General features: G+C 37.4%; 2 protein-coding genes across 2 annotated transcripts; both read right to left on the reverse strand.

Annotated features, from left to right (window-relative positions):
• Positions 1 to 12727: 12727 nt before the first annotated feature.
• On the reverse strand, positions 12728 to 13663 carry LOC140523351 (olfactory receptor 5B2-like). The gene has a single exon (XM_072638267.1). The coding sequence runs from the start codon at positions 13649 to 13651 to the stop codon at positions 12728 to 12730; it is 924 nt and encodes a 307-aa protein (XP_072494368.1). The 5' UTR covers positions 13652 to 13663.
• Positions 13664 to 23997: 10334 nt separating this feature from the next.
• Positions 23998 to 26771, reverse strand: LOC140523352 (olfactory receptor 5B12-like). The gene is made up of 2 exons (XM_072638268.1): positions 26750 to 26771; positions 23998 to 24926 (listed from the first exon to the last, which is right to left on the reverse strand). Exon 2 carries the CDS (start codon positions 24916 to 24918, stop codon positions 23998 to 24000), a length of 921 nt encoding a protein of 306 aa, XP_072494369.1. The 5' UTR covers positions 24919 to 24926; positions 26750 to 26771.
• Positions 26772 to 26984: the final 213 nt, after the last annotated feature.

The following is a 26984-nucleotide window of genomic DNA, read 5'->3' on the forward strand; positions in this document are numbered from 1 at the left end:
TAGAGAGAGCCCTTCTCAGTCACGAGGCCTGACAACGTCATTTGTTTTCTACTCCAAAATACCCAGGTGTTAGTGAACAGCACTTTATTAGAAAGACTATTGAGTAGAACTCTGAAGACTTGGGCTATAATACTGCTTGGACACTCATTAATTTCTTCTGTAGTTTCATGGAAGTTAACCAATCTTTCTGTTCTTCTGCCTGCTCATTTGAAAATGGGAATAATATTTCTTAAAGTATGAAGGTAGTCGCACAGTTATTTTGAGAAAAGTTTCAAGAATCAAATGCCACAGGGATGAGACTTAGCATGGTCAGTGAAGGTTATTGGACTTTTACATGATAACGAATGACCAGGGGGTCTGAGAAACACAAAGACATAGAGAAAAGAGGACAGAGGTGCTACTATACTACAAATGGTAAGGTGGCATTGTGGTGTAGTAGAAAGGGCTTTGATCATTGAATAAAGAAAATGAGGATTTAAATTCCACCTCAGACTCTTATTAATTGTACTTGTTTGGATAAATCACTTAAGTCAATCAACCTTAGGCTATTAATCTGTAAAGGGCGGAAGGACATAACAACAGTGATATTTATCTTAGACAGCTGTTAGGAGATTTAAATGAGAAAATCAATACAAAGTTTTTTCCAAATGTTATATGAGTATGAGCAATCACCATTCTGGGCAAGGACTCTATACCACCTAAATTTTCCTATCAAACTACTCCCTGATTTTTTTTTTTTACTGCAGTGCTTTGCAGACAGTATATCCTTAACCAACATTATCAAATTAAGTGTTTATTTGGACTACTCAATCAACTATCACTCAAATGGCTCCTTCAATTACTGAAGGATGATAGGTTTGAAAAGTTGCAAGCAGTGGATAATAACAGGTGTATATAGTGGCCTTGGATGCCTGAACAAAATTTCCATAAATTATCTCATTTTGACCCTAAGATGGCCCTAAGAAATAAGTACCACAACTACAATTATTCACTATTTATGGATAAGGAAATGGAAGTGAAATGACTTACCCCTGGGGAAAGTGAGTATCAGAGATACAGAAGGTTTTGGGGTAGAACTTCCTGCCTCCATGTCAAGCAATGTTTCCACTATACCATTCTGTTGTCTACATAAGGGCTGCCATCTTGTGGTTTCAAATCCTAGAACTTAACTGGCTTCATTATGGAGAAAAGTGTCCAAGACTTCAAAAAGTAGAGTTATCCATGAACTTGAAGTGCCAAGCAGAGGAAACATATAATTCTATTGGAGAAACTCTTCACTGGTGACTGGGTGAAAGAGTTCAAAAGTTCCTAGTTCCAGAGTAGTCACTCCTGGCCACTGCTATGGCATGGATGGTAGTAGAGCTAGTGATATCAATCACTACCCTGCATTCAGCTCAGCCTGAGGAAGCAGAAAAGGAATGAGAGAAATTAATGAATGGCTCAGGGAATTTGACCCACCAGCTCATTATCCAGCACTGAGCCCTATAAGTAGCTGAAGTAATGAATGAGACATGGACTTTATTCAGACCTAGAAGTCCTGCAACTCTTGGGACATGGTGCTCCCTTGAAGATACTAGGCAGCTCTACTGCCAACTCATGAAAAAAGCAAGCCATTTATTTCTGCTCTGACCATGGGGCAAACCATTTTCTCATGGGTATTTTGTTGTTCTTATCTTGTTGTTAGCCTGGACAATGTCCTTGACAAAAATTGGCTTCTAGCTACACTTCTGCCATGTCCTTGCTAAGTAACATGGTCCAAGTTATTGAACATTTCCAAGTTTCAGCTTATTCTTCTTTGAAATGGGAGTAATAATCTCAGACTTGAAAACAGTCAAAAGGTTTGAGTGAAGAACAAAGTAATGCTCAATATGAAAGAGAAGTAGATTATTGAAAATATATTCAAAGGGGGCAGAGCCAAGATGATGGAGTAGAAAGATGCACATATGCTGCCTCTGAACCCACTGCCCATAAAATATCTGTAAAAAAAGAACCACTGCCGAATTCTGGAGCACCAAAAGTCACAGAACAACGGAGAAGAGGAGATTTCTGCTCCAGAGAGCCTGAAAATCTCTCCCAAAAGGTCCTTTGAGCCGTGGAACCGGAGTAGAGCCCAGACCTGCCTCAGCAGCTCAGCGTCAAAAGAGCGGATCCAAGCAGGCTTCAGGGACTGAATCTCCAGCGGCCGCATGGGTCCCCCCACTCACAGGTGACAAGGGTTGGTGAGAGGGTCTCTTCGGGGGGTCGAGAGAGGTGTGGGGTGCTCCCATAACTCAGGCCCCCTCGGGAGGCAGAAACGGAGATGGGAGCAGACCAGGGCTCCCCAAGCAGGTAGGAGCCCTGATCCATTGCTGAAGGTCTTTGCATAAACCCCCTGAGGGAACTGAGCCCGTGAGGCGGACCTGCCCCCACCTGAGCACCTGAACTTAATCTCACACTGAATAGCAGCCCTGCCCCCGCCCAAAACCCTGAGGCTGGGAAGCAGCATTTGAATCTCAGACCCCAAGCTCTGGCTGGTAGGATCTGGAGGTGAGGTGGGAGTGAAGTGAATATTCAGAAGTCAAGTCACTGGCTGGGAAAATGCCTAGAAAAGGGGAAAAAAAATAAGACTGTAGGTTACTTTCTTGGTGAACAGGTATTTCCTCCCTTCCTTTCTGATGAGGAAGAACAATGCTTACCATCAAGGAAAAACACAGAACTCAAGGCTTCTGTATCCCAGCCCACTCAATGGGCTCAGGCCACGGAACAGCTCAAAAAGTATTTTGAAAACCAAGTTAGAAAGGTGAAGGAAAAACTGGGAAGAGAAATGAGTGACATGCAAGCAAAGCATGAAAAACAAGTAAACACCCTGGTAAAGGAGACCCCCCAAAATGCTGAAGAAAATAACACCTTGAAAAACAGGCTAACTCAATTGGCAAAAGAGGTTCAAAAAGCCAATGAGGAGAAAAATGCTTTCAAAAGCACAATTAGCCAAATGGAAAAGGAGGTTCAAAAGCTCACTGAAGAAAATAGTTCTTTCAAAATTAGAATGGAACAGATGGAGGCTAATGACTCGATGAGAAACCAAGAAATCACAAAACAAAACCAAAAGAATGAAAAAATGGAAGATCATGCGAAATATCTCATTGGAAAAACAACTGACTTGGAAAATAGATCCAGGAGAGACAATTTAAAAATTATGGGACTACCTGAAAGCTATGATCAAAAAAAGAGCCTAGACATCATCTTTCATGAAATTATCAAGGAAAACTGCCCTGAGATTCTAGAACCAGAGGGCAAAATGAGTATTCAAGGAATCCACAGAACACTGCCTGAAAGAGATCCAAAAAGAGAAACTCCTAGGAACATTGTGGCCAAATTCCAGAGTTCCCAGGACAAGGAGAAAATATTGCAAGCAGCTAGAAAGAAACAATTCAAGTATTGTAGAAATATAATCAGGATAACACAAGATCTAGCAGCTTCTACATTAAGGGATCGAAGGGCGTGGAATATCATATTCCAGAAGTCAAAGGAACTAGGACTAAAACCAAGAATCACCTACCCAGCAAAACTGAGTATAATGTTTCAGGGTAAAAATTGGTCTTTCAATGAAATAGAGGACTTTCAAGCATTCTTGATGAAAAAACCAGAGCTGAAAAGAAAATTTGACTTTCAAACACAAGAATGAAGAGAAGCATGAAAAGGTAAATAGCAAAGAGAATTCATAAGGGACTTTACTAAAGTTGAACTGTATACATTCCTACATGGAAAGTCAATATTTGTAACTCTTGAAACTATTCAGTATCTGGGTACTGGGTGGGATTACACACACACACACATGCACACACACACACATAGAGACAGAGTGCACAGAGTGAATTAAAGAGGATGGGATCATATCTTAAAAATGAATTCAAGCAGTGATAGAGAAATATATTGGGAGGAGAAAGGGAGAAATGGAATGGGGAAAATTATCTCTCATAAAAGAGGCAAGCAAAAGACTTTTTAGTGGAGGGGAAAAGAAGGGAGGTGAGAGAAAAACATGAAGTTCACTCTCATCTCATTCCACTAAAGGAAGGAATAAAATGCACAGTCATTTTGGTATGAAATCCTATCTTACAATACAGGAAAGTGGGGGATAAGGGGATAAGCAGGGTGGGAGGGATGATGGAAGGGAGGGCATGGGGAGGAGGGAGCAATTTGAGGTCGACACTCATGGGGAGGGACAGGATCAAAAGAGAGAACAGAAGTAACGGGGGACAGGATAGGATGGAGGGTAATATAATTAGTTCTTACACAACACTACTATTATGGAAGTCATTTGCAAAACTACACAGATTTGGCCTATATTGAATTGCTTGCCTTCCAAAGGGAAGGGGTGGGGAGGGAGGGAGGAACAGAAGTTGGAACTCAAAGTTTTAGGAACAACTGTCGAGTACTGTTCTTGCCTCTAGGAAATAAGAAATACAGGCAAAGGGATATAGGATGGAGACAAGGGGATAGAAGAGAGGGCAGATTGGCAGATAGGGGCAATTAGAATGCTTGGTGTTTTGGGGTGGGGGAAGGGGACAAAAGGGGAGAAATTTTGGAACCCAAAATTTTGTGAAAATGAATGTTTAAAGTTAAATAAAGAAATAAAGAAGGAAACACACACACAGACACACACACACACATATATATCCAGAGAATGAGGCAGTGGGATGGAATTGGGGGTCACTAATAAAGCTTTAGGAAAATCCCAGATGAGCCTTGATTTCCTCTTTCTTCTCCTGAAAATAAACATATTGTCTGCTCTGATTCTTAAGATCATTGTCAGGATCATAATTTATAAATTATAATCATTAATTGTAAGAAATATTCTTCTTGTCCTGAATATTATTGCAATTCTCATTAGAAATTTACTATTGTTTCCGAATTTGCCTATTTACCTCAACTCAGTCTTATCCTGTCCCTCTCTGCTACGTAGCTATGAGTACACATGTTTTTAAGATTCTGATTTGATGGTAACTAGGGGAATATTGTAGTAATCATTTCCCAAAGTTTAAGCTGAGTATTCAACAAGCTCCCTCCCACTATTCTTGAGGTGGAGAGAAAGGCAGATACAGAATTTTTTGAATACTTTGATTCATGAAAGAAAATAATATCTAATTATCAACTGTATCTCCCCCACAATGCAAAACCAAGTTTTATTTGCTGTTTGTATATTTTATATTCATTTACATGTGTATATTTATTTTGGCCCAATAAATTTGGTTCCACATGGACAGATACTACATGCTTGTTTTTTTGATATACCCAGAATCTACACTAGGCATTAATTAAAATAGTGGCAGATTGCATCATTGTGAATTTCAAACTAAATAAAACTGGCAGTAGATGGCAGAGTAGAATTACGGGCCTACTTTAGCTCTCCTCTCATAGCCCATAAAATATCGTAAAATTGACTCTAAACAAATTCTAGAGCAGAAGAAGCCACAAAACAAAAGAGGGAAAGAGATTTCCAGTCCAAGAAGGCCTGAAAGACCAACAGGAAAGGTCTATGGCATCAGACTCAGAGTGGAGCATGGCCCAACCTTACTTCGCGGCATGGCAAGGACAAGACTTCAGCATGCGTCAATGTGCAGAATCATGGGCAGCAGCTGAGATTCACAGATTTCTCAACCCACAAACCCCAAAGAAAAATTCAAAATGAAGAAAAACAGAGGATATACTAGAAAGATACATAAAAGTCAAGACCCCTACATCCAAAATCTCCAAAAAAATATTCAGTGGTCTCATGCCATGTAAGAGCTCTAAAAGGATTTTGAAAATCAAGAAAGAGAGATGGAGGAAACATTGGAAAGAGAAATGAGAATGATGCAAGAAAATCATGAAAAGCAAGTCAATAGCTTGCTAAAGGAGATCCAAAAAAATGCTGAAGAAAATAAAATCTTTAAAAATAGATTAACCCAAATAACAAAAGAAGTCCAAAAAGCCAATGAGGAGAAGAATGCTTTGAAAAACAGAACTGGCCAAATGGAAAAGGAGGTTCAAAAGCTCACTGAAGGAAATAGTTCTTTGAAAATTAGAATGGAGCAGATGGATACTAATGACTTTATGAGAAAACAGAAATTATAAAACAAAACCAAAAGAATAAAAAAGATAGATAATGGGAAGCATCTCATTGGAAATAAACAACTGACCTGGAAAATAGATCCAGGAAAGATAACTTAAAAATTATTAGTCTACCTGAAAATCATGATCAAAGAAAGAATCTAGACATCATCTTTCAATAAATTATCAAGGAAAACTGTCCTAATATTCGAGAACTAGAGGGTAAAATATAAATAGAAAGAATTCACCTATCGCTTCCTGAAAGAGATTCCCAAAGGAAAATTCCTAGGAATATTTTTATTTACTTATTTATTTAACTTTTAACATTCATTTTCACAAAATTTTCTCCCCATTTCTCCCCTCCCCCACCCAAAAACACCGAGCATTCTAATTGCCCCTGTCACCAATCTGCCCTGTGTTCTATCATCCCACCCTTCCCTTGTCCCCATCTTCTCTTTTGTCCTATAGGGCCAGATAACTTTCTATACCCCTTTACCTGTATTTCTTATTTCCTAGTAGCAAGAACAGTACCCGACAGTTATTCCTAAAACTTTGAGTTCCAACTTCTCTTCATCCCTCCCTCCCGTCCTTCCCTTTGGAAGGCAAGCAATTCAATATAGGCCATATCCGTGTAGTTTTGCAAATGACTTCCATAATAGTCGTGTTGTGTAAGACTAACTATATTTCCCTTCATCCTATCCTGCCCCCCATAGCTTCTATTCTCTATTTTAATCCTGTCCCTCCCCATGAGCGTAGACTTCAAATTGCTCCTTCCTCCCCATGCCCTCCCTTCCATCATCCCCTCCACCCTGCTTATCCCCTTCTCCCCACTTTTCTGTATTGTAAGATAGGTTTTCATACCAAAATCAGTGTGCATTTTATTCCTTCCTTTAGTAGGATATGATGAGAGTAAACTTCATGTTTTTCTCTCACCTCCCTTCTTTTCCCCTCCACTAAAAAGTCTTTTGCTTGCCTCTTTTATGAGAGATAATTTGCCCCATTCCATTTCTCCCTTTCTCCTGCCAATATATTTCTCTCTCACCGCTTAATTTCATTTTTTAAAGATACAATCCCATCCTATTCAATTCACTCTGTGCTCTGTGTGTGTGTGTGTGTGTGTGTGTGTGTGTGTGTAATCCCACCTACTACCCAGATACTGAAAAGTTTCAAGAGTTACAAGTATTGTCTTTCCATGTAGGAATGTAAACACTTCAACTTTAATAAGTCTTTTATGACTTCTCTTTGCTGTTTACCTTTACATGTTTCTCTTCATTCTTGTGTTTGAAAGTCAAATTTTTTTTTCAGCTCTGGTCTTTTCATCAAGAATGCTTGAAATTCCCCAATTTCATTGAAAGATCATTTTTTATCCTGAAGTATTATACTCAGTTTTGCTGGGTAGGTGATTCTTGGTTTTAGTCCTAGTTCCTTTGACTTCTAGAATATCGTATTCCATGTTCTTCGATCCCTTAATGTAGAAGCTGCTAGATCTTGTGTTATCCTGATTGTATTTCCACGGTACTTGAATTGTTTCTTTCTGGCTGCTTGCAATATTTTCTCCTTGACCTGTGAACTCTGGAGTTTGGACACAATGTTCCTAGGAGTTTCTCTTTTTGGATTTCTTTCAGGTGGTGATCTGTGGATTCCTTGAAGACTTATTTTGCCCTCTGGTTCTAGAATCTCAGGGCAGTTTTCCTTGATAATTTCATGAAAGATGATGTCTGGGCTCTTTTTTGATCATGGTTTTCAGGTAGTCCCATAATTTTTAAATTGTCTCTCCTGGATCTATTTTCCAAGTCAGTTGTTTTTCCAATGAGATATTTCACATTCTCTTCCATTGTTTCATTCTTTTAGTTTTGTTTTGTGATTTCTTGGTTTCTCATCAAGTCATTAGCCTCCATCTGTTCCATTCTAATTTTGAAAGAACTATTTTCTTCAGCGAGCTTTTGAACCTCCTTTTCCATTTGGCTGATTGTGCTTTTGAAAGCATTTTTCTCCTCATTGGCTTTTTGAACCTCTTTTGCCAATTGAGTTAGCCTGTTTTTCAAGGTGTTATTTTCTTCAGCATTTTGGGGGGTCTCCTTTAGCAGGGTGTGAACCTGCTTTTCATGCTTTACTTGCATCTCTCTCATTTCTCTTCCCAGTTTTTCCTCCACCTTTCTAACTTGATTTTCAAAATCCTTTTCGAGCTCTTCCATGGCCTGAGCCCATTGGATGGGCTAGGATACAGAAGCCTTGAATTCTGTGTCTTTCCCTGATGGTAAGCATTGTTCTTCCTCATCAGAAAGGAAGGGAGGAAATACCTGTTCACCAAGAAAGTAACCTTCTATTAGTCTTATTTTTTTTCCCTTTTCTGGGCATTTTCCCGGTCAATGACTTGACTTCTGAGTGTCCTTTCCACACCCACTTTGCCTCCAGATCCTCCCAGCCAGAGTTTGGGGTCTGAGATTCAAATGCTGCTTCCTAGCCTCAAGGCTTTGGGCGGGGGCAGGACTGCTATTCAGTGTGAGATTAAGTTCAGGTGCTCAGGTAAGGGGCAGGGCCACCTCACGGGCTCAGTTTCCTCAGGGAGTTTATGCAGAGACCTTCAACAATGAATCCAAGCTCCTGCCTGCTTGAGGAGCCCCATCTGCTCCTGCCTCCACTGCCACCTCTCGAGGGGGCCTGAGTTATGGGAGCACCCCACTCCCTTCCCGGCACCCGAGAAGACCCTCTCACCAACCTTTGGGGCTCGTGGGTGGAGGGACCCCCACAGCCACTGGAGATTCCGTACCTGAAGCCCACTTGGACCCACTCCTCTCAGTGCTACATGGCCAAGGCAGGGCTGGGCTCAGCTCCAGGTCTAGGGCATGATGGGCCTTTTGTAAGAGGTTTTCTGTGCTCTCTGGAACACAAATTTCCTCTGCTCTGCTGTTCTGTGGCTTCTGCTGCTCCTGAGTTTGTTGGGAGTTCTTTTTTACAGATATTTTATGGGCTGTGTGTTTGGAGCTAGAGTATTTATGTCTTTCTACTCCACCATCTCGGCTCCACTCTGCTTAAATAGTTTTTAAAAATATAAGTCCTTTTCCTTTTTCTTTGACCTTTATGAGTTTTAGATGTAGTTGTGCGTTTGCTGGATAAAAAAGTTATGAATAATTTTACACTTTTGGGAACATAGTTTCAACTTGCTCTTAAGTATTGTTGGACAAGCTCCTAATTCAACCAACAGTGTATTTATTTTCCCACATTTCCTGCAGCACTTGCCACTTTCTTTTTATGTAATGTTAGTCAATGGTTTCTTACAATTGTTTTAATATACTTTTTTTTTCAAATTATTAGTGTTTTGGAGCACTTTTTCATATAACTATAACTAACTTTGACTTCTTTCTCTGAAAACAATCCCTTGACTGGCTCAGTTCCTATGTATTTGAGAAATGAAATATTTCTAAGGAAAACTGACTAAATAGTTTTCTACTTTCCTTCTTTTCTTTTCTTTTTTCTGCCATTGATATTATTTGTGTAAAAACTTCCAAATTCTGTGTAATCAAAATTATCAATTTTAACCTCCCGTGAACTTCTCTGTCTCTTGTATTACCTTGAGCTTTTCACCTATCTTAGATCTGACAAGTACTTTCATTCATGCTCAGTTAATTTACTTATGGTATAATCTTTTAAGTCTGAATCATGTACCCATTTTGAGTTAATCTTAACATACGGGTGTTAGAAGCTGTTTATGCCTACTTTCTGTCTATGTTTTGCTTTTGTTAGCAATTTTCCTATATAGCCTATTTTTGTAAAATTTTGGTCATATAATTTTTTTCTTTCTTCCTTATATTTTCATATTTATCTAGGTCTGAAAGGCATACATTGAGGTTTATAACTATTATAGTTTTAATGTCTTTCTCCCTGGGTAATCATTTGTCTTTGCTTTTTATTACTTAGAGACAATGTCATTTGATTCAGATGGATGATAAATAGAGAAATAGATGGATACATAAATGTACAGAGACGGGTGGATGGATAGATGATAGAGAAACTACGTATACTGAAAAGTATTAGATAATGATTATTGTCCTTCATTCATGACATCACAGTGCCAGAGTCAAGTCCCAATGTACCTGACTGTGATTGATCAGATAAACAAAAGCTCGGAATGCTCTACCACAGTAAGGGCACAAATAGTCCCTGTGAACATTTGCAATGGATACACCAAATCTGAGCACCCTGCAATCTCTTTGACCTGTCTCAATTCTGCTTTGCTCATAGAGCATAGTACCTTCTGTAATGTGGGCATTTCATGCCACATTCATCAGTTCTGTTCTGGTGTCTTCCACTTCATACAATCAATTCCAAAGGTCTTAAGAGACACCTCAAGAGTGTCCCTGCATCACTTCTTATTACCACCATGTGAATGCTTGCCCTGTGTGAATTCCGCATAAAATAGTCTTTTGGGCAAATATATTTTGTATTTGAATCGTGTGGCCAACCCATCAGAGTTGCACTCTCAAGGAAATTTTGAATGCTTGACAGTTTAGTTTGAGCAAGTGTCTGGTACCTTACCCTGCAAGGTGATGTTCAAAATATGAATTGTTTTAGGAAGATTCTGAAAATACTATAGGTAATAATGTGTATACATCTATATCTACCTATACAGATAGATAGATATGTGTATATGATACAAATAGATAAATGACCAATACAACATGCTATATCACCTCTGAAATTACAGAATGTTATTTACTTTCACAACTATAACTACTGTAATAAGAAGTTTTTATGCCCATTTCTCTATTATTATGTAAATTCAATACAGACCCCTTTCCTTGTGTGCACAGTTATGTAGCTATCTGAGGCTTTCCTTATGGCTTGCTTAACTAGCTGAGATCCTCAGTCATTTTTAACTGCAATAAGAATTCAAATGAGGGTAAAGAAATTCATGATGCTTACCAGTTGTTTATAAATATCAGACGTCATCTTCTCTGTGTTTATTGATAAGACTGAAACTGATGTTATACCTGATTCTCTTCTTCAGGTATGTATCTTTTTGCATGTAAACCTCCTTCCTTTTAGTTAGCCTGCAATAGACCTTACAAGTAAGTCTTTGAAATGCAAATTTCACAAGTGTATTTGAAATGATTATCTACATAGCTTTCCACAGTATGACCATAACTCTTTGCTAAACCGAAATCAGTAGAATTCACCTGACGATAAAGTTCATCAAAAAACAAAAACAAAAGCATGAAGCATCAAAAGAATCAAGGAAATAAGTCTATAAACATTTATTAAACAATGATTGCTTGTCAACCACTGTGCTGTGAGTAAGAGAAATTAATATATACAACTTCAGGACTATATGGCATTTTCAAAATTGTATTTTTAAATTTTGGGGTAAACAAGCATTTCCATAATCAAGTACAAGAAGTAAAGAAGATTGTGTACGAAATTGCAAATACCTTATGCACAAATTGCTATTCTTTTCAAATAAGCAATACAATAGTCATGTAAGTTTCTTTTTTCTTCTCTTCTCTCAACCTCCTCCCCACTCTAGAGATGGCTACCATTAGACGCAAATAAGTATATGTATGTGCGTATACACACATATATGAATCTATGTACATATACGAGTGTATATGTATATATATATATATAAATACATGTGTGTTTATAATATGTCTACAAATGCTTCTTTCTCTGAATTCAGATAGCACCTTGGTTCATAAGACCTCGATATTTAATTTAGGTGTTTACAACAGTCAAAATAGCATTCATTCAAAGTCTTATTAAAACGATATTGCTGTTACTGTGTGCAATGTTCTCCTGGTTTTACCCATTTTGCTCTTTATTGTTTCATGCTTTTTGAATAAAAATTTGTAGACATTTCTGGGGAACAGGAAAGACTGAAATTAGGTATAAAATGTTGATCTCTCATACGTAAGGTGAGAAGAGGCTGGTGGCTCACTTTTATTTAATATGTCTGGTAAAATAGGCCCCAAAATAGAAAGGTATTGCAAAACAAACTCCACAGAGGGCTGAACACAACTGTTCATTTCTGGGTTTCACAGTGTAACAAACAATTTGATAAATTGAAAATCATGCAAAAGAAGTTAAATAGGATTGTGAAGACCCTCTAGTCCATTTGTAATAAAATCTTTTTTAAAAGGTAACATTTTAAAAAATGAGAGTAGAATCCTCAGGGGGGAAAGATGGTCATTGATTTTAAGGATTTGAGAAGCAATTAAGTATAGAATAAATTCTCATTTTGTTGTTTGAGCCCAGATTTAAGAACTAGAAATAATGGAGGAAAGAAATGAAGTGGCAAATTACGTTTTGATATCACGAAAATTTCTATTAATGATTTAAAAAAGTAGAATGAGTGACCTTGAGAGTCAGCAAAACTTCAGGCCCTTCTATTATCTGCTATCTCCCAAAATCTGTCCAAGCTCGTGATCATACCCTCCATGACATTACATATCTATTCATTCCATCCTCCCCTGTTCCTTTTTTCCCTTACCTTCAGTCTTTCTCAACATCAGGGTTTTTTCCAATGAGTTTTGTCTTCTCATTGTGTGGCTAAAGTATTTAAGGTTCAAGGTCATAAATATGGTGTAATTAAAAAAAAAAAACAAAGTGGATGAGCAAAGTCATTGAAAGGTTTTCTGCTGAATAAGGGGAACCTGAGTGATTATTTTCTCCCATCCATAAGTTTCTTAAAAGCACTTTTGACTTCTCTGTTCCTCAGGCTATAGACCAGAGGATTTAACATGGGAATGATCATAGTGTAAAACACTGATGCAATTTTATCTGTGTCCATGGAATGACTAGGGCTGGGTTGCAAGTACATGAAGATTCCTGATCCATATAAGATAGATACAGTTGTGAGATGAGAAGCACAGGTGGAAAAGGCTTTCTGCCTGCCCTCAGTTGAGTGCATCCTCAAGACGGCTATGAAGATGCATAAATAGGATGTCAAAATGATGAAAATGGCTGAAAAGGCAGTAAGTGATATAAAAAAGAAGACGACCATTTCATTAATGTCTATGTCAGAGCAGGAGAGAGCCATGACTGGTGGAATATCACAGAAAAAGTGATGGATCACATTAGATGTGCAAAAATGGAGAGTGAAAACATTTCCTGTGTGAATGGAAGAAGTAAGAAAACCACATAGATAGCAACCAAAGACTAAACGAGCAGTTAGACTATATGTCATGATGGTGGGATAATGGAGGGGCTTACACACAGCTATGTAACGATCGTAGGCCATTGCAGCTAGGAGATAACTTTCAACAATGATTAAGCCTATAGTGAAGAATAACTGTGCAGCACATCCATTGTAGGAAATAATTTTGTCTCCTGGTAGGAACCCAGCCATTACCTTTGGAGTAACAGCTGAGGAGTAGCCAAAATCTACCAGAGAGAGATTACTGAGGAAAAAGTACATGGAGGTGTGAAGACGAGGATCCCAAGAGATCAGAGCTATCATCCCCAAGTTGCCCACTAGAGTAATGAGGTAGATGATGGTGAAAACTGTGAAGAGGGGCACCTGAAACTCAGAGACATCTGTTAGCCCCATGAGGATGAACTTCTTCACCTCTGATCCATTTTTCATGAAGGACTTTAACGATTTGGGTGATTCACCTGGGAAAAGAAAGAAAATCAATTCTTCTCTTAGTTCATATCTTCTCTTGGTCATGGAATCATATATATTATTAAAATGTGAAATAATGAAATATGGTATGACAATTTTTATGTTGATTAAATTTAACACAGTAATACCAGGTTTCCAATTACGACTTTTTCAAAACATGTCACAATAAGGAACAGTCGCTCCCACACTTTTAAACTCATTAATGAACTTGTTATTGAACCTCAGCATCCTCAATTGCTGTGACCTCCATGTTGTTTCTACCTTATCCACACAGGATTGCTATATACTTGATTAGACCTTTACTCATAATGGTTCCACCTCCATGATTCAGAACTCTGAAATTCTTCTTTTTAATAACCATGTCCTTTCTTATCATCATATATTCTGCCTCACCCTTTCTCAAAACAAACTGACTGCTTACCCTAAACACAAGTTCCTACATCCCTCACTTTTTGCAAGTTTATCAATGTTACTCTAATCTGTCTCCTTTACTTTCATAGTCCTGTGGTTGGCTGGTATGACAAAGATCTAATGGTTGTATTAGTATGTATGACACTTTATACTTTCACTAGTCATTCCAACTCTAGGTTATGCCTACCAAACATATTTTCTGGTTCTATAAATGTGCTACTGAACAATCCCCATTACCTTGTTAACTAAACTCCCTACAAATTCATGTTATCTTCTCTAACTTGAGTCCTCATATACCTAAAGCAATCCACTTATTTATTTCCTACTAACTCCCAATGCTGCCTTCCAAAATATAGTATTCTCAAATATTTTTTCTGCCTTCTAAGTCTTCCTATGCTACTTTCTTCATCCTTAATCTTAGCAGAGAAAGATGTCTTCTTCTTGAATTCTCTCTTTCCCCTATTCCACACATTGATGCTGTCTTCATGAATACATATTCTCTTCATTTACTTTAGTTTAGGGGAAGAAATGGATCTTCTCCTTGCCAATGTTAACTTCTTCATTTCTGTTCCCCATTAAATATCCTCTTCTTTCCTTCGATAATCATTTTGTTGTGCTTGTCCACTCACTTTTCATTCATATCTGGCCCTAACCCTACATGAATCTATTTGGGGTTTTCTTGGCAGAGGTTCTTCAGTGGTTTTCAATTTCCTTCTCCAGTCCATTTTACATATGAGAGCACTGACGCAAATGTGATTAAACGAGTTTCCCAGGGTCACAAAGCTAGTAATTATCTAAAGTCAGATTTGAAATCAGTCTTGCTGACCCTAGATCTGGTGATCTATCCATTGCACCACCTAGCTGCCCGGCCAAACTAAAGCAATAATCATTATGGTTATGTTTCCAAATAATGTTTTATGTAGTAGCTAATTTTATCCCCATGCTAATGCTGGGAGGTAGACACTGTTATTATATCCATTTTGCAAAGGATGAAATGAAGTAGACAAAATTTGAGGGACTTACCCATCATCACATACTAAATAAATTTCTGAAACCCAGTTTGAAGTCTGTTTCCCTGAAAACACTTGTAGCACACAATGCACTGGAAGACCTGAGTGTCTCCAGGAATATGTCCACCAATTATTTCCAAAATGTGATTTTTATTTTCTACTTTTCCACTTCCTCTTTCTCTACCACCTATGGTTTTGCCTTGACTTTCATCTGTTTTTAAAAAGAATCTTCCTTAAGAAAATGCATTTGCAATGTAACTACCTTTTATTCCCAGGGCACAGATCTACCTTGTCATTATAATGCCACAGGACCTACACCTTCACTGGATGCACACTGGAGTGTTTGTGTGTATATGCGTGTGTGTGGCAGTCCAAGCCTTTTAACATTTCTCTCTACTTTATCTTTCTAGATGGATTTCACATTTTTTCACTCATGCATTCCAAAATCCAGGCACACTATTCTCATATATACTGCTACCCAGGTTCTCCCACCTTCAAACTTTGGGCCTTGGGGCAAACTGTCTCCGTGGTCTTGAATGTTATAATTCTTTGATATGTTCTCTGAGAATCCATGATGGCCTTAAATATTCAACTGAAGCACCAAGTCCTAAATTCAAATCTTTCCTGTACTTCATTGGGTTAGTGCCTCCTATTGAATGATTTATATTGCTTTGGAAAAGATTTATTGACTTATTTGTGCAAAGTTTTCTCCCAGCGGGATGTAAGCTTTTTCATGGCAGGATTTTTTTTGTGTTGGCTTATACATTTATGTGTCAACAGAGGCTAACACAATGCCTGGCACGTAATGAGCATCTAATAAATACTCATTGAACTGAATTATTTGAATAAATTGAATGGAATACATAAAAGGCATAGTACATGAAGCTCTGGAAAACAATAATGAAGATGAAGAATGAAGCCTGAAAGTTCTCAGAAGATCTTAGATATAGAGCTGGAAGTTTTAGAATTCATCTTATCCAGGGGTGGGAACCTGTGTCCCTCTAGTTCTTCAAGTGTGTCCCTTTGAATCCAAATATCACAGAACAAATCTTTTTAGTAAAGAGATTTATTTTGTGACATTTGGATTCAGTTGAAGGGCCACATATGAGGATATAGAGAGTCGTGTATGATTTCAAGGCCACAGGTTCCCCATCCCTGATTCTAGTCTAATCATTTCATTTTACAAATAAAGTAACTAAAGCACAGGAAGGCTAAGAGATTTGTCTAAGGTCTAATGGTAGAACCAGGGTTTGAATTCCAGTATTCTAGTTCCAAATTCTACGCCTTAAGTAAGTCTAGCATTGTGAAAAGGCTAGTGGGTGTTGAGTTGGGAGAGCCTGGTTATAACCTTGCCATCATCAATAACTTACTGTCTTATTGTAGGCAAGTCCCTTTCTCACTTTCTCATAGATTTCATTACTTCAGCAGAAAAATTGATAGCTGATAGATTCTTTTCTGAATCAGTCTTATATTCTACTGTCTTTCAGGTGGTTTGTTTGACCATTGTCAGAGAGTAGCATGATACCATAAAGGAAAAAGTAAACAGTGTGAAATCTAAAAGAATTGGGTTCAAACGCTGTCCCAGGTACTTATTATCTGTATGATCTTACATTACACTCAGTCTCTCTCTACAAATCTACAGCATTTGGATGATAATAAACTTTATCTCACAAAGGTTGTGGTAAAGATTAAAATATTTTTTAAATGTCAATTATTTTGTTAAGCTTAAATTGCTAAATAATTACTACCTAAATAATTAAAACGGACAAACCAGAAAACGATGTCTCCCAACTGTCCTCACTTTGAACACAATGACATTTTTTTACTTTTATATGGAATTAATATTGTAAATGTGAGTATGGTCTGTCACTAGAGTTCTAGTATCTAAGACCTCCCTGTTGACAAGACCCCACATAGGAGAACTGACTTAGTAACTTCACGAAATGTCTTCAGTTACAAGTCTAACACATAGAAGAAATAAGAGAAAAATAATAGGAGAAAAATTTCCCACTATCTAAAGGTAAATATTCAAAGTTTGAGGAAGCTTCTGAACACATTGGAGAAAATCTTTAACTTATCTCTTCTGACTTTGTTGTGATAGATGGGTGAATTTTGACACCATTTAGCTCAAGGTGGTTTCTAATCAAATGAAGTGGCAATGTAGTCATGACAAAGTCTTCATTTCATTTCTCCTTTGAACTAAAGAGAAAAAGGAACGATATTTGTCTTCCCTGTTTGAATCTTTAAAGTGTAACCTCATAGTCCATTTGTTTCCTGTGGATCAATGTAGCAGAATGCTTCCCCTTTTACCCAGAAAATGGGAGATAATTTTCTTTTTTGTCTTTCAACATTTTATTATGTGATCTACATTTTTTTAGTAATTTAAAGAAGCTAGATATTTTCTCAAAATTTCAGCATTCCTTTGAGGATAATTTTTGAAATTCATTTTATAAATATTAAAACAAATCATTTGAACTATATATAAATTGATTCTTTTATTTTGCATTTGTATGTAACTTAAATTGTAAATCTGAGTAAGATATGATATTATAATTGTAATCTAGCTGGGTCTTTCAGGATGAGTGAAAAAATTCCAAAGGGATAGCAGTAGCAGAGCACCTTCACTTACCCATGTTCAATTCGAAGCCTTATTCAGGGAACAGTCAATAGGCCCCACTGAAGAAACTCCTCTCCAGTTCATGGTGTTTCAAGATCAGAGTACTTCACCAAAATTACTTACCTGCAACCATCACTTTTTTAATGTATTTTGTGCAAGCAAAGTCAATAGTTGGAATGTGGCATGGGGAAAATGATTTCAGGCAGACAAAATTGTGCTTTTGTTTCATTGAAATTAATCCAAATGAACTCATATTAGGGTTTCCATATCAAGAGAACTGAGAATTGACCGTTCAAAACATGAATATATATATATAGGTCCTCTTCAGGGGAAATCACTCCTCTGAGAACGCCCACACCACTTCAAAGCAGTTGAATTCAGAAAATATAATTAGTTCTCTAGTGTATAGAGACACAGTCCAAATTTCTGAGGATTTCACTTTTTGCTTTCAAAACTTTTCTCTGGCTCATAGAACAAGGTAAAGCTCAGGAGAGTCAAGAAATAAAGGACATGAGCCTCAGTAGGCAATAATCTGTTGTAGCCAACAGACAGGCAAAAGAAACACATTCAGGGGGAAAGAGAAGTCATGTTGGGCCAGCACACTGGGGACCCCAATGATACAATTAGATTTCATTGGTGCCTTTGAAAAGAAATGTTCCTCTGCATGCCTTCATGGAATCAACTAACGTCAGTGTCAAGTGGAAGATTAAATAATAGAAATACTTCCTTTTTCCAGCACAGTATATTTATCTCAAAGTCATTTTCATAATTCAGTCAATGAAACTTTAGAGAGATTCTTTTCCCGTCTTTATAGTAGAACTAAAAACAAAAGTGAACATTATGTGTGGATTACTCCTAAATCAAATGCCTGCTCACTCTGACAGCTCAGTTTGGATTGTAAGAAAAATGAAGGATCATTATTCATTCTACCAAGATCTCTAAAATTGGTTTCTTTCACTTTTTCTTTTTTCAGATTTACCTATTGATTTGTTTTCGATTTTCAACAATCACTTCCAGAAATTTTAAATTTTCTTGCCTTCCCTCCACCTTCCCCCCGCAAGTGAACATATAACCTTATATGGGTTCTACATATACATTCTTAATTAACACATTTTCGCATTGGTCATGTTGCATAAAAGAATCAAAACATGGGTGAAATCATGAGTAAAACTAAATGTAACAAAAAGAGAAAATAGTCTGATTCATTCTCCATTCTGGCTCTATAGTTCTTTCTTGGGTATGAATAGCATGTTGCATCATTATTTCTTTGTAAATGTTTTAGGTCCTTGCATTGCTGTGAAGGACTAAATTTATCAAAAACAATCCTTGCATAATGTGACTTTTACTGTGTATAATGTTCACCTGTTTCTGCTCATTTCACTTAGCAACAGATCATATAAGTCTATCTAAGTATTTCTGAAGTTCTCCTGTTCATCATTTCTTATAGCACAATAGTATTACATTAAATTCATATACCACAAGTTGCTCAGCCGTTCTCCAATCAATGGGCATTCCCTCCTTTTCCAGTTCTGAGCTACCACAAAAAGAGTTGTTATAAATATTTTTGTATATGTGGATACTTTTCTCATTTTTATTGTCTCTTTGGAATATAACCTTAAGAGCAATATTCTTAGGGTAAAAGGTAAGCACATTATTATAACCCTTTTGGCATAATTCCAAATTACTCTTCAAAATAATCGGGTAAACTCACAACTCCACCAGCAATGAATTAGTGTTCCAACTCTCCCACATCTTCTCCAAAATTTATCGTTTTCCTGCTTTGTCATGTTAGCCAATCTGATTGATATGATGTGATACCTCAGAGTTATTTTGATTTGCGTCTTTCTAATCACTAGCGATTTAGAGCATTTTTTTCACATGACTATAGATAGCTGTAATTTCTTCCTCTGAAAACTTCCTGTTCATATCCTTTGACCATTTATCAATTGGGGAAATGACTTGTATTCTTGTAATTTGATTCAGTTTCTCTCTCTCTCTCTCTCTCTCTCTCTCTCTCTCTCTCTCTCTCTCTCTCTCTCTCTCTCTCAAAACCTTAATCCAATTCACTAGTTGTAAAAATTCTTTCTGTTGTCTGCTCCATTCCTAATCTTGGTTGCATTTGCTTTATTTGCACAAAACTTTTCAATTTAAGGTAATCAAAATTATCCGCTTTGCATTTCAAATTGTTCTCTATCTCTTTTTTGGTCATAAATTCCTTCATTATCCATAAAACTGATAAATAAACTATTCCTTTCTCTCCTAATTTGTTTATACTATCAGTCTTTATACCTAGATTATGTACTCAGTTGGCTTTTATTCTGGTATACGGTGTCAGGCATTCATCAATGCACAGTTTCTGCCACACTCTTTTCCATTTCTCCCCACAGTTTTTGTCTAACAGTAAGTCCTTATCCTGGGAGCTTGAGTCCCTGGGTTTATTAAACAGTACACTGCCATAATCATTGAGTACTCTGTCATGTATACCCAAACTCTTCCACTGATATACCCCTCTATTTCTTAACCAGTACCAAATGGCTTTGATGATTGCTGCTTTATAATCCAATTTAAGATCTGTTATGGCTAAGCCACATTCCCTAGCATTTCTTTTCATTAATTCTCTTGATATTCTGTACTTTTTGTTTTTCCAAATGAATTTTGGTATTTTTTCTAGCTCTATAAAATACTATTTTGATAGTTTTATTGGTATGCTACTGCATAGATAGATTAATTTAGGTAGAATTGTCATTTCTTAATATTAGTTCAGCCTACCTACAAGCAATTGATGTTTTTTCAATTACTTACGTCTGACTTTATTGGTGTGGAAAGTGTTGTGTTCATATTGCCCCTGGGTTTGTTTTGGCATGTAGACTCATAAAATTTATTGTGTCTACAGTAGCTTTAAATGGGATTTCTCTGTCCATCTCTTGCGGTTGGACTTTGTTAGTAATATATAGAATCACAGATTATTTATGTAGGTTTATTTTGTATTCTGCAACTTTCCTAAAGTTGTTTATTATTTCAAGTAGTTTCTTTTACTTTGTTCTCTAGAATTCTCTAAGTATTCATCATGTTGTCTGCAAAGAGCAAAAACTTAGTTTTTTCTTTACCTGTTATAATTCCTTCTATTTCTTTTTCTTCTTTTATTGTTCAAGCTAATATTTACAGTACCATTTTGAATACCAGTGGTGATAATAAGCATCCTTGTTTCACCCCTGATCTTATAGGAAATGCATCTAGCTTATTCCCATTACATAAAATATTTGCTTATGATTTTAGGTGCAACCTGTTTATTTTTTTTTAAGGCAAGTTTAATATATTCCTATGCTCACAAATGTTTTCAAAAGGAATAGGTGTTGGAGGTGGAGCCAAGATGGCCTTATGGAAGGACAGAACTTCTCTAGTCCCCCTGCTCATAATCCATAAAATGCCTGTAAAATAACTCTAAACAAATTCAAGAGCAGACAATGACTCAAAGTGACAGAGTGAAACAGATTTCCAGTCCAAGACAGACTGGAAGGCTGACAGGAAAGGTCTATCACACTGGGCTCAGAGCAGAGCTTGGCCTATCCTGGCCTGGCCACATAGACAGGACTGGAGCAGTCCTCAGGGTGCGAAATCATGGACAGCTGCTGTGGTTCCCAGACTTCTCAACCCACAAACCCCAGAGATCGCTTCAAATGTCAATAAGAATGCTCTTTCACTTGGGGTGAGGGGAGCATGGTCAGGCCCCAAAACTGGCCCCAGGTCAGTGGCAGCAACCCCTGTGGTGGCAGCATCTGTCCACTTTGGGATCCCTTAGCCTACAGACCCGGGGAGAATTCAGCAAATGATCTAGGTCTTAGTCCAGAGTGGTGATCCTGGGGTGAGGAGAAGTGCTGGAGTAGCAGAGCTGGTGGCAGCTGTGGAGAGGGAACCCTATTCACAGTTCGCTTTTCATTGCTCACAGACCAGAACACAAGTCCAAAGAGGAGTAAACTCCTCCCTCTTGATTGTGCCACCTTGGAGGAACTGAGAATTTACAGGCCCCTAGAGATGTCTCAGAGAAGAGCAGCACAAAACCACTGAATTCTAGGGTATTATACTCTCTGCTTGACAAAGGGCTCAAAAATCTAGTAACTGGCTGGGAAAATGCCCCAAAAAGGGAAAAAAATAAGACTGCAGAAGGTTGCTTTCTTAATAAAAAGGTATTTTCTTCCATTCTTCAGCATGAGGAAGAATAAAGCATATCATCAGAGAAAGCCAGGAAGGTCAAAGCTTCTAAATCCAAAGCCTCCAAAAAATATGTAATGATCTCAGGCCAGGGAAGAGCTCCAAAAAAATTTTGAACATCAAGTAAGAAAGGTGGACGATAAATTGGAAAGAGAAATCAGAGTGATGCAATAAAATCATGAAATAGAGCCAACAGCTTGCTAAAGGAGACTCAAAAATGCTGAAGAAAATAACATATTAAAAAATAGACTAACCCAAACGGCAAAAGAGGTACAAAAAAAAACCGATGAGAAGATGCCCTAAAAAGCAGAATGGACCAAATAGAAAAGGAAGTTCAAAATCCCACTGAAGAAAATAGTTCTTTAAAAATTAGAATGGAGTAGATGGAAACTAATAATTTTGTGAGAAACCAAGAAATTATAAAATAACCAAAAAAATGAAAAACTAGAAGACAATGTGAAATATCTCATTTTAAAAAACTGACCTGGAAAATAGATCCAGGAGAAATAATTTAAAAATTATGGGTGTACCTGAAAACCATGACAACAAAAACCAACATAGGATCTTCCAAGAAATTATCAAGGAACACTGCATTTTTCTTCATATGTTCTTTTTAGTCGATTTGGGTTTTTACAATAGTGAATGTAACTTATTTTCTCACTCACTCTTAAAACAATATTGCAATTACTATATACTATATATTACTATATCTGGTTCTGATCATTTCATTTTTCATTATTTTGTGTAAGTCTTTTCATTCTTTTCTTAGATTATTGAGCTCATCATTTCTTATAGCACAGTCGTATTCCATTACAATCATATATCACCCCGCATTCTGGCAAGATGTTTATCCAAATCATTGTGACTTCTGGTCCTTCACTTTTCCCACTTTGCTATGCTTCTCTCTACATGAGTTCTTTAGTCTTACATTATGGTTCCCAGACGCTTCATGGCATATGAACATAGGTAGATTGGAATGCAAATGGGAGATTTGAGCAAGGTATTTTGAGGATTTTCAGACCATCCATTGGTTTATATTGCTTCCTATAGGTAGCCATTCAGCAGTGATATTCTGGAGTCAGCTCCAAGTGACTCTGAGATAATTATATTTTGTGTCGGAGTATCTGGATTGTAGAAATCAAGAAATGCTACAAATCATGACTTAATTGATTGTTTTGCTGATGAACTAGGTTTCAGAGAATGATAGAGAAAATCATAATATAGGTTAAATTTCAGGGTGTCACAAATACAGGTTGTTGTTGTTTTCTGGATAGCTAGTTCTTAAGCATTTGCCAGTTCATTTCTGCTTTAGGGGCTGAAGAATAAGCAGTACCATCAGCAACATAGATTTATCTTCAAGTAACTCAGGTACTTTCCTCTCGAAACTGTTCAAAACTTATGCAGCTTGTCTTCCCCTTTCAAGGAATACTGCTGCAGTTGCTATATTACACTTAAATGTGTGAGATGGACGTTGTATAAGTGGCACAATGGATAGAGCACTGGGGTTGTAATCAAGAGGAGTCATCTTCATAACTGAAACACAGCCTCAGTCGCTTACTAGCTATGTGTCAAGTATAGGCAAGTCTCCTAATCCTGTTTTCTCACTTTTCTCAACTTCAAAAGAGCTACAGAAGGAAATGGAAAATGATTCCAGTGTATTTGCTAAGAAAATCACAAAATGAGGTCATAAAATAATCAGACACAACTGAACAACAACAAGACAACATATATATATATATGTATATATATATATATTATTTATTCCATACACTAATCTTATAGGATACAGGATGCAGTTAAGGACCCATAATTACGAGAAAACTGAGTTTGGGACTTACCTCAACCTATATGACATGAAAGTGTCTAAGGCAATATAAACTCAGATCTCTCCTAACCTCAGATTTATGATACTTTCTGCAATATAAAACTACTCTTGAAAAAAAAATCGCATTACACTTCTTTATGTATTAGAGAAATAACCTGATTTGGGGGCTAGATCTTAGAGTTGGGAAAGTACAGATTGTATTTTCTCTCCAAGGAAAAAGATGATCTAATTGATGTTATTGTCCTCTCATTGCTTTTCTAAAAGCAATCTTTACCTCTTTGTTCCTAAGACTATAGACCAGAGGGTTCAACATAGGGATGACCATGGTGTAGAACACTGAAGCAATTTTGTCTGTGTCCATAGAGTGACTTGAGCTGGGTTGTAAATACATGTAGATTACTGTCCCATAGAATATGGACACTGATGTGAGATGGGAAGCACAAGTGGAGAAAGCTTTCTGGCGGCCTTCTGAAGAATGGATTCTCAGGATGGTGATGAAGATTAACAAGTAAGAGGTAAAGATGACAAGAAATGGGAAAAACGTATTGAGTGATGCTAAGATAAAGACTAGTGATTCAGTGATGTGAATATCAGAGCAAGAGAGATCTAGGAGAGGGAGAATATCACAGAAAAAATGATGGATGATATTGGACCTACAAAAGGAAAGGCTAAACATGCTTCCTATGACAATGCAGGAGGTCAGGAAGCTATAGATGTAAGCACCACTAGCCAGAAAGGCACAAACGGTTGATGTCATAGTAGTGGCATAATGTAGTGGCTTACGGATAGCTGCATGGCGATCATAGGCCATGGAGGCTAAGAGGAAACTTTCAGTCGTAACAAAAGCCACAAAGAAAAAAAATTGTGCAGCACATCCGTCATAGGAGATAACCTTGTCCCCTGTGAGAAGCCCAGCCATCACCTTGGGAGTCACAGCTGAGGAGTAGCCAAAATCCACCAGAGAAAGGTTACTGAGAAAAAAGTACATGGGAGTGTGGAGGCGAGAATCCCAGAAGATCAGAGCTACTATGCCCAAGTTCCCTACCAGGGTGATGAGGTAGATGAAGGTGAACATGACGAAGAGAGGTGCCTGAAGCTCTCTGACATCTGTTAATCCTATAAGGATGAACTCATTCACTTCAGATCTGTTCTCCATAGATGTCGTTCACCTGCAACAAAAGCTTAATCAGAAAAATCCACTCTGCGTGATGAAGGACCCCATTTCATAAAACATGATCAGCAACCTATCTTCTGTGAGGGCTAGAAATAAGCACTTAAGGCACCAAGAACATTTACATCATTGTTATAGCAGTTACTCTAGCTCCCTGAAATTCAACCAAAAATTTTCTGATCGAGACCCTCATGTATAACTTCTCACTTTGTTTAATCTACTAAAAATTTAACCACCCCCAAAGTGACATTTTCACTTCAGGAAACTGAAGTTTATTTTTTTTACCTCTGGCAAAAATCTGGATAGGAGCAAGGCTTACTGTTGCCCAGAATTAGAGAATTACATCTATTCTGATTAAGATACTTTATTCTTATGAAGAGAGAAAAGACGAAAAAAGGAGACAAGGGAGGAACCAAATGAGAGGAAGGTTAAAAAATTGAGAGAAGGGAGGAGAGGATCAAATAAGTTGGCCATATGGTTTCTGGGATCTTGCTTAGTCCTGAATCTTTGTAGCTCCAAGGGTTATGGAATGGATTAAACTCACCACTTCAGGTGTAGGAAGAGTTGCCAACAGACACCAGTTGCGTAGTTGCGAGAATCATACATCCAAAACACCACTGGTGGATCACTTAACAATAAATAGAGGATTTCTAAATTTGTTTCCTTCACCAAGCCTGTCCCTTTTCCAATTCTCCACCACTGCCACTGTGTAAACAGAAGGCGATCACAAATAGGGGCATTTGTCCTCCTATTAATGATATGGTTTTTGAGTCTCAGAGAGATCATCAATTCTGGGGCTACACTCCTTCAAGTTTCAGATAAAATCTCACCGACAAGGAGGTTTCTTGATCCATTGATCTGAGTTTCAACGCCTTCCCCATTTTGATTATCTCTAATTTGTCCTGGATACAGCGTATTTGTAAACTGATATTTGCATGTTATTTGCCTAGAGATTACGGACTCCTTGATGACAGGAACTGTATTTTACCTTTCTTTGTATTCTCATTGATTACATATAGTAAGCACTTCACGAATGACTATTTACTCACTTACTGGCCAGTAGTAACCTTCAATTTCCCAAACTATGCTAAGCTGGCCTTTAGGAATCAGAAAACTACATAGTCCATTCTCAGGTACCTCGTTAAGTCTTTAGATCGTGAAAGAACCTGTCACTCTTATACATCATTCACGCAGTCTTTAGTACTTTGTTTCATTTCTCCCATATGAATTACTAGAAGTTTTCATGAAACGTAAAAGTAGACCGCCATATTCTATCAATAATAATTTGTATCTTTAGAAATATATATATACACACACACAATATATATATATGTATATATATACACACATACAAACATGAATACATACATACACACATATAAGTAAAAGGAAGCAAAAATCTCAGATCACCATGAATTCTCAGAGGTCATCTACCTCAACTCACATCTGACAAGTAGTGTCCTCTAACAAAAGTCATGAAAGAGTGGGAAAGGATAAGATTTGGTTAAGGAGGAAGAGTGAAAGGAACTAGATTTATAGATCTCGTAGTATGTTGGGATCCCCAAGGATATATGCAAGGTGAATTAGTATCTCTAATTCATGAAAACAAATCTGCCTTCTCAGGTACCATTTAGACTTTAGGAATGGGATGCATAGATGGAATACAGTTCTGGAAAGTTATCATTATAGTATTTTTAACTTGGAAAAATGTAAAGAAATCCAGGAACCACAGTGGGAAAACATGGTGGAAAGCATTTATATTTTCATCAGTATGTTACTGAAGGGTATCATCAAGTATGTGGGCATTTGTCAGAATGTTCTTTCTTATTCTGTCTCTCTGGCTCTCGATGCCTTTCTCTGTCTTTGTCTCTATCGCTGTATCTCTGAAAATTTCTCAGTCTCTTCCTGTATCTGTTTTTCCCTTTTTCTTTCTCTGCCTCTTTCCACCTGTTCGTCTCTTTCTATCTGCATATCTTTCTACCTAACTAGCTACCTAACTACCTCTGTCTTTCTCCTCACAGAACATTTATTTGTTTCTTGATGAAAATGAT

The sequence above is a fragment of the Notamacropus eugenii genome, chromosome 2 (assembly GCF_028372415.1).
Source record: "Notamacropus eugenii isolate mMacEug1 chromosome 2, mMacEug1.pri_v2, whole genome shotgun sequence".
Taxonomy (NCBI): domain Eukaryota; kingdom Metazoa; phylum Chordata; class Mammalia; order Diprotodontia; family Macropodidae; genus Notamacropus; species Notamacropus eugenii.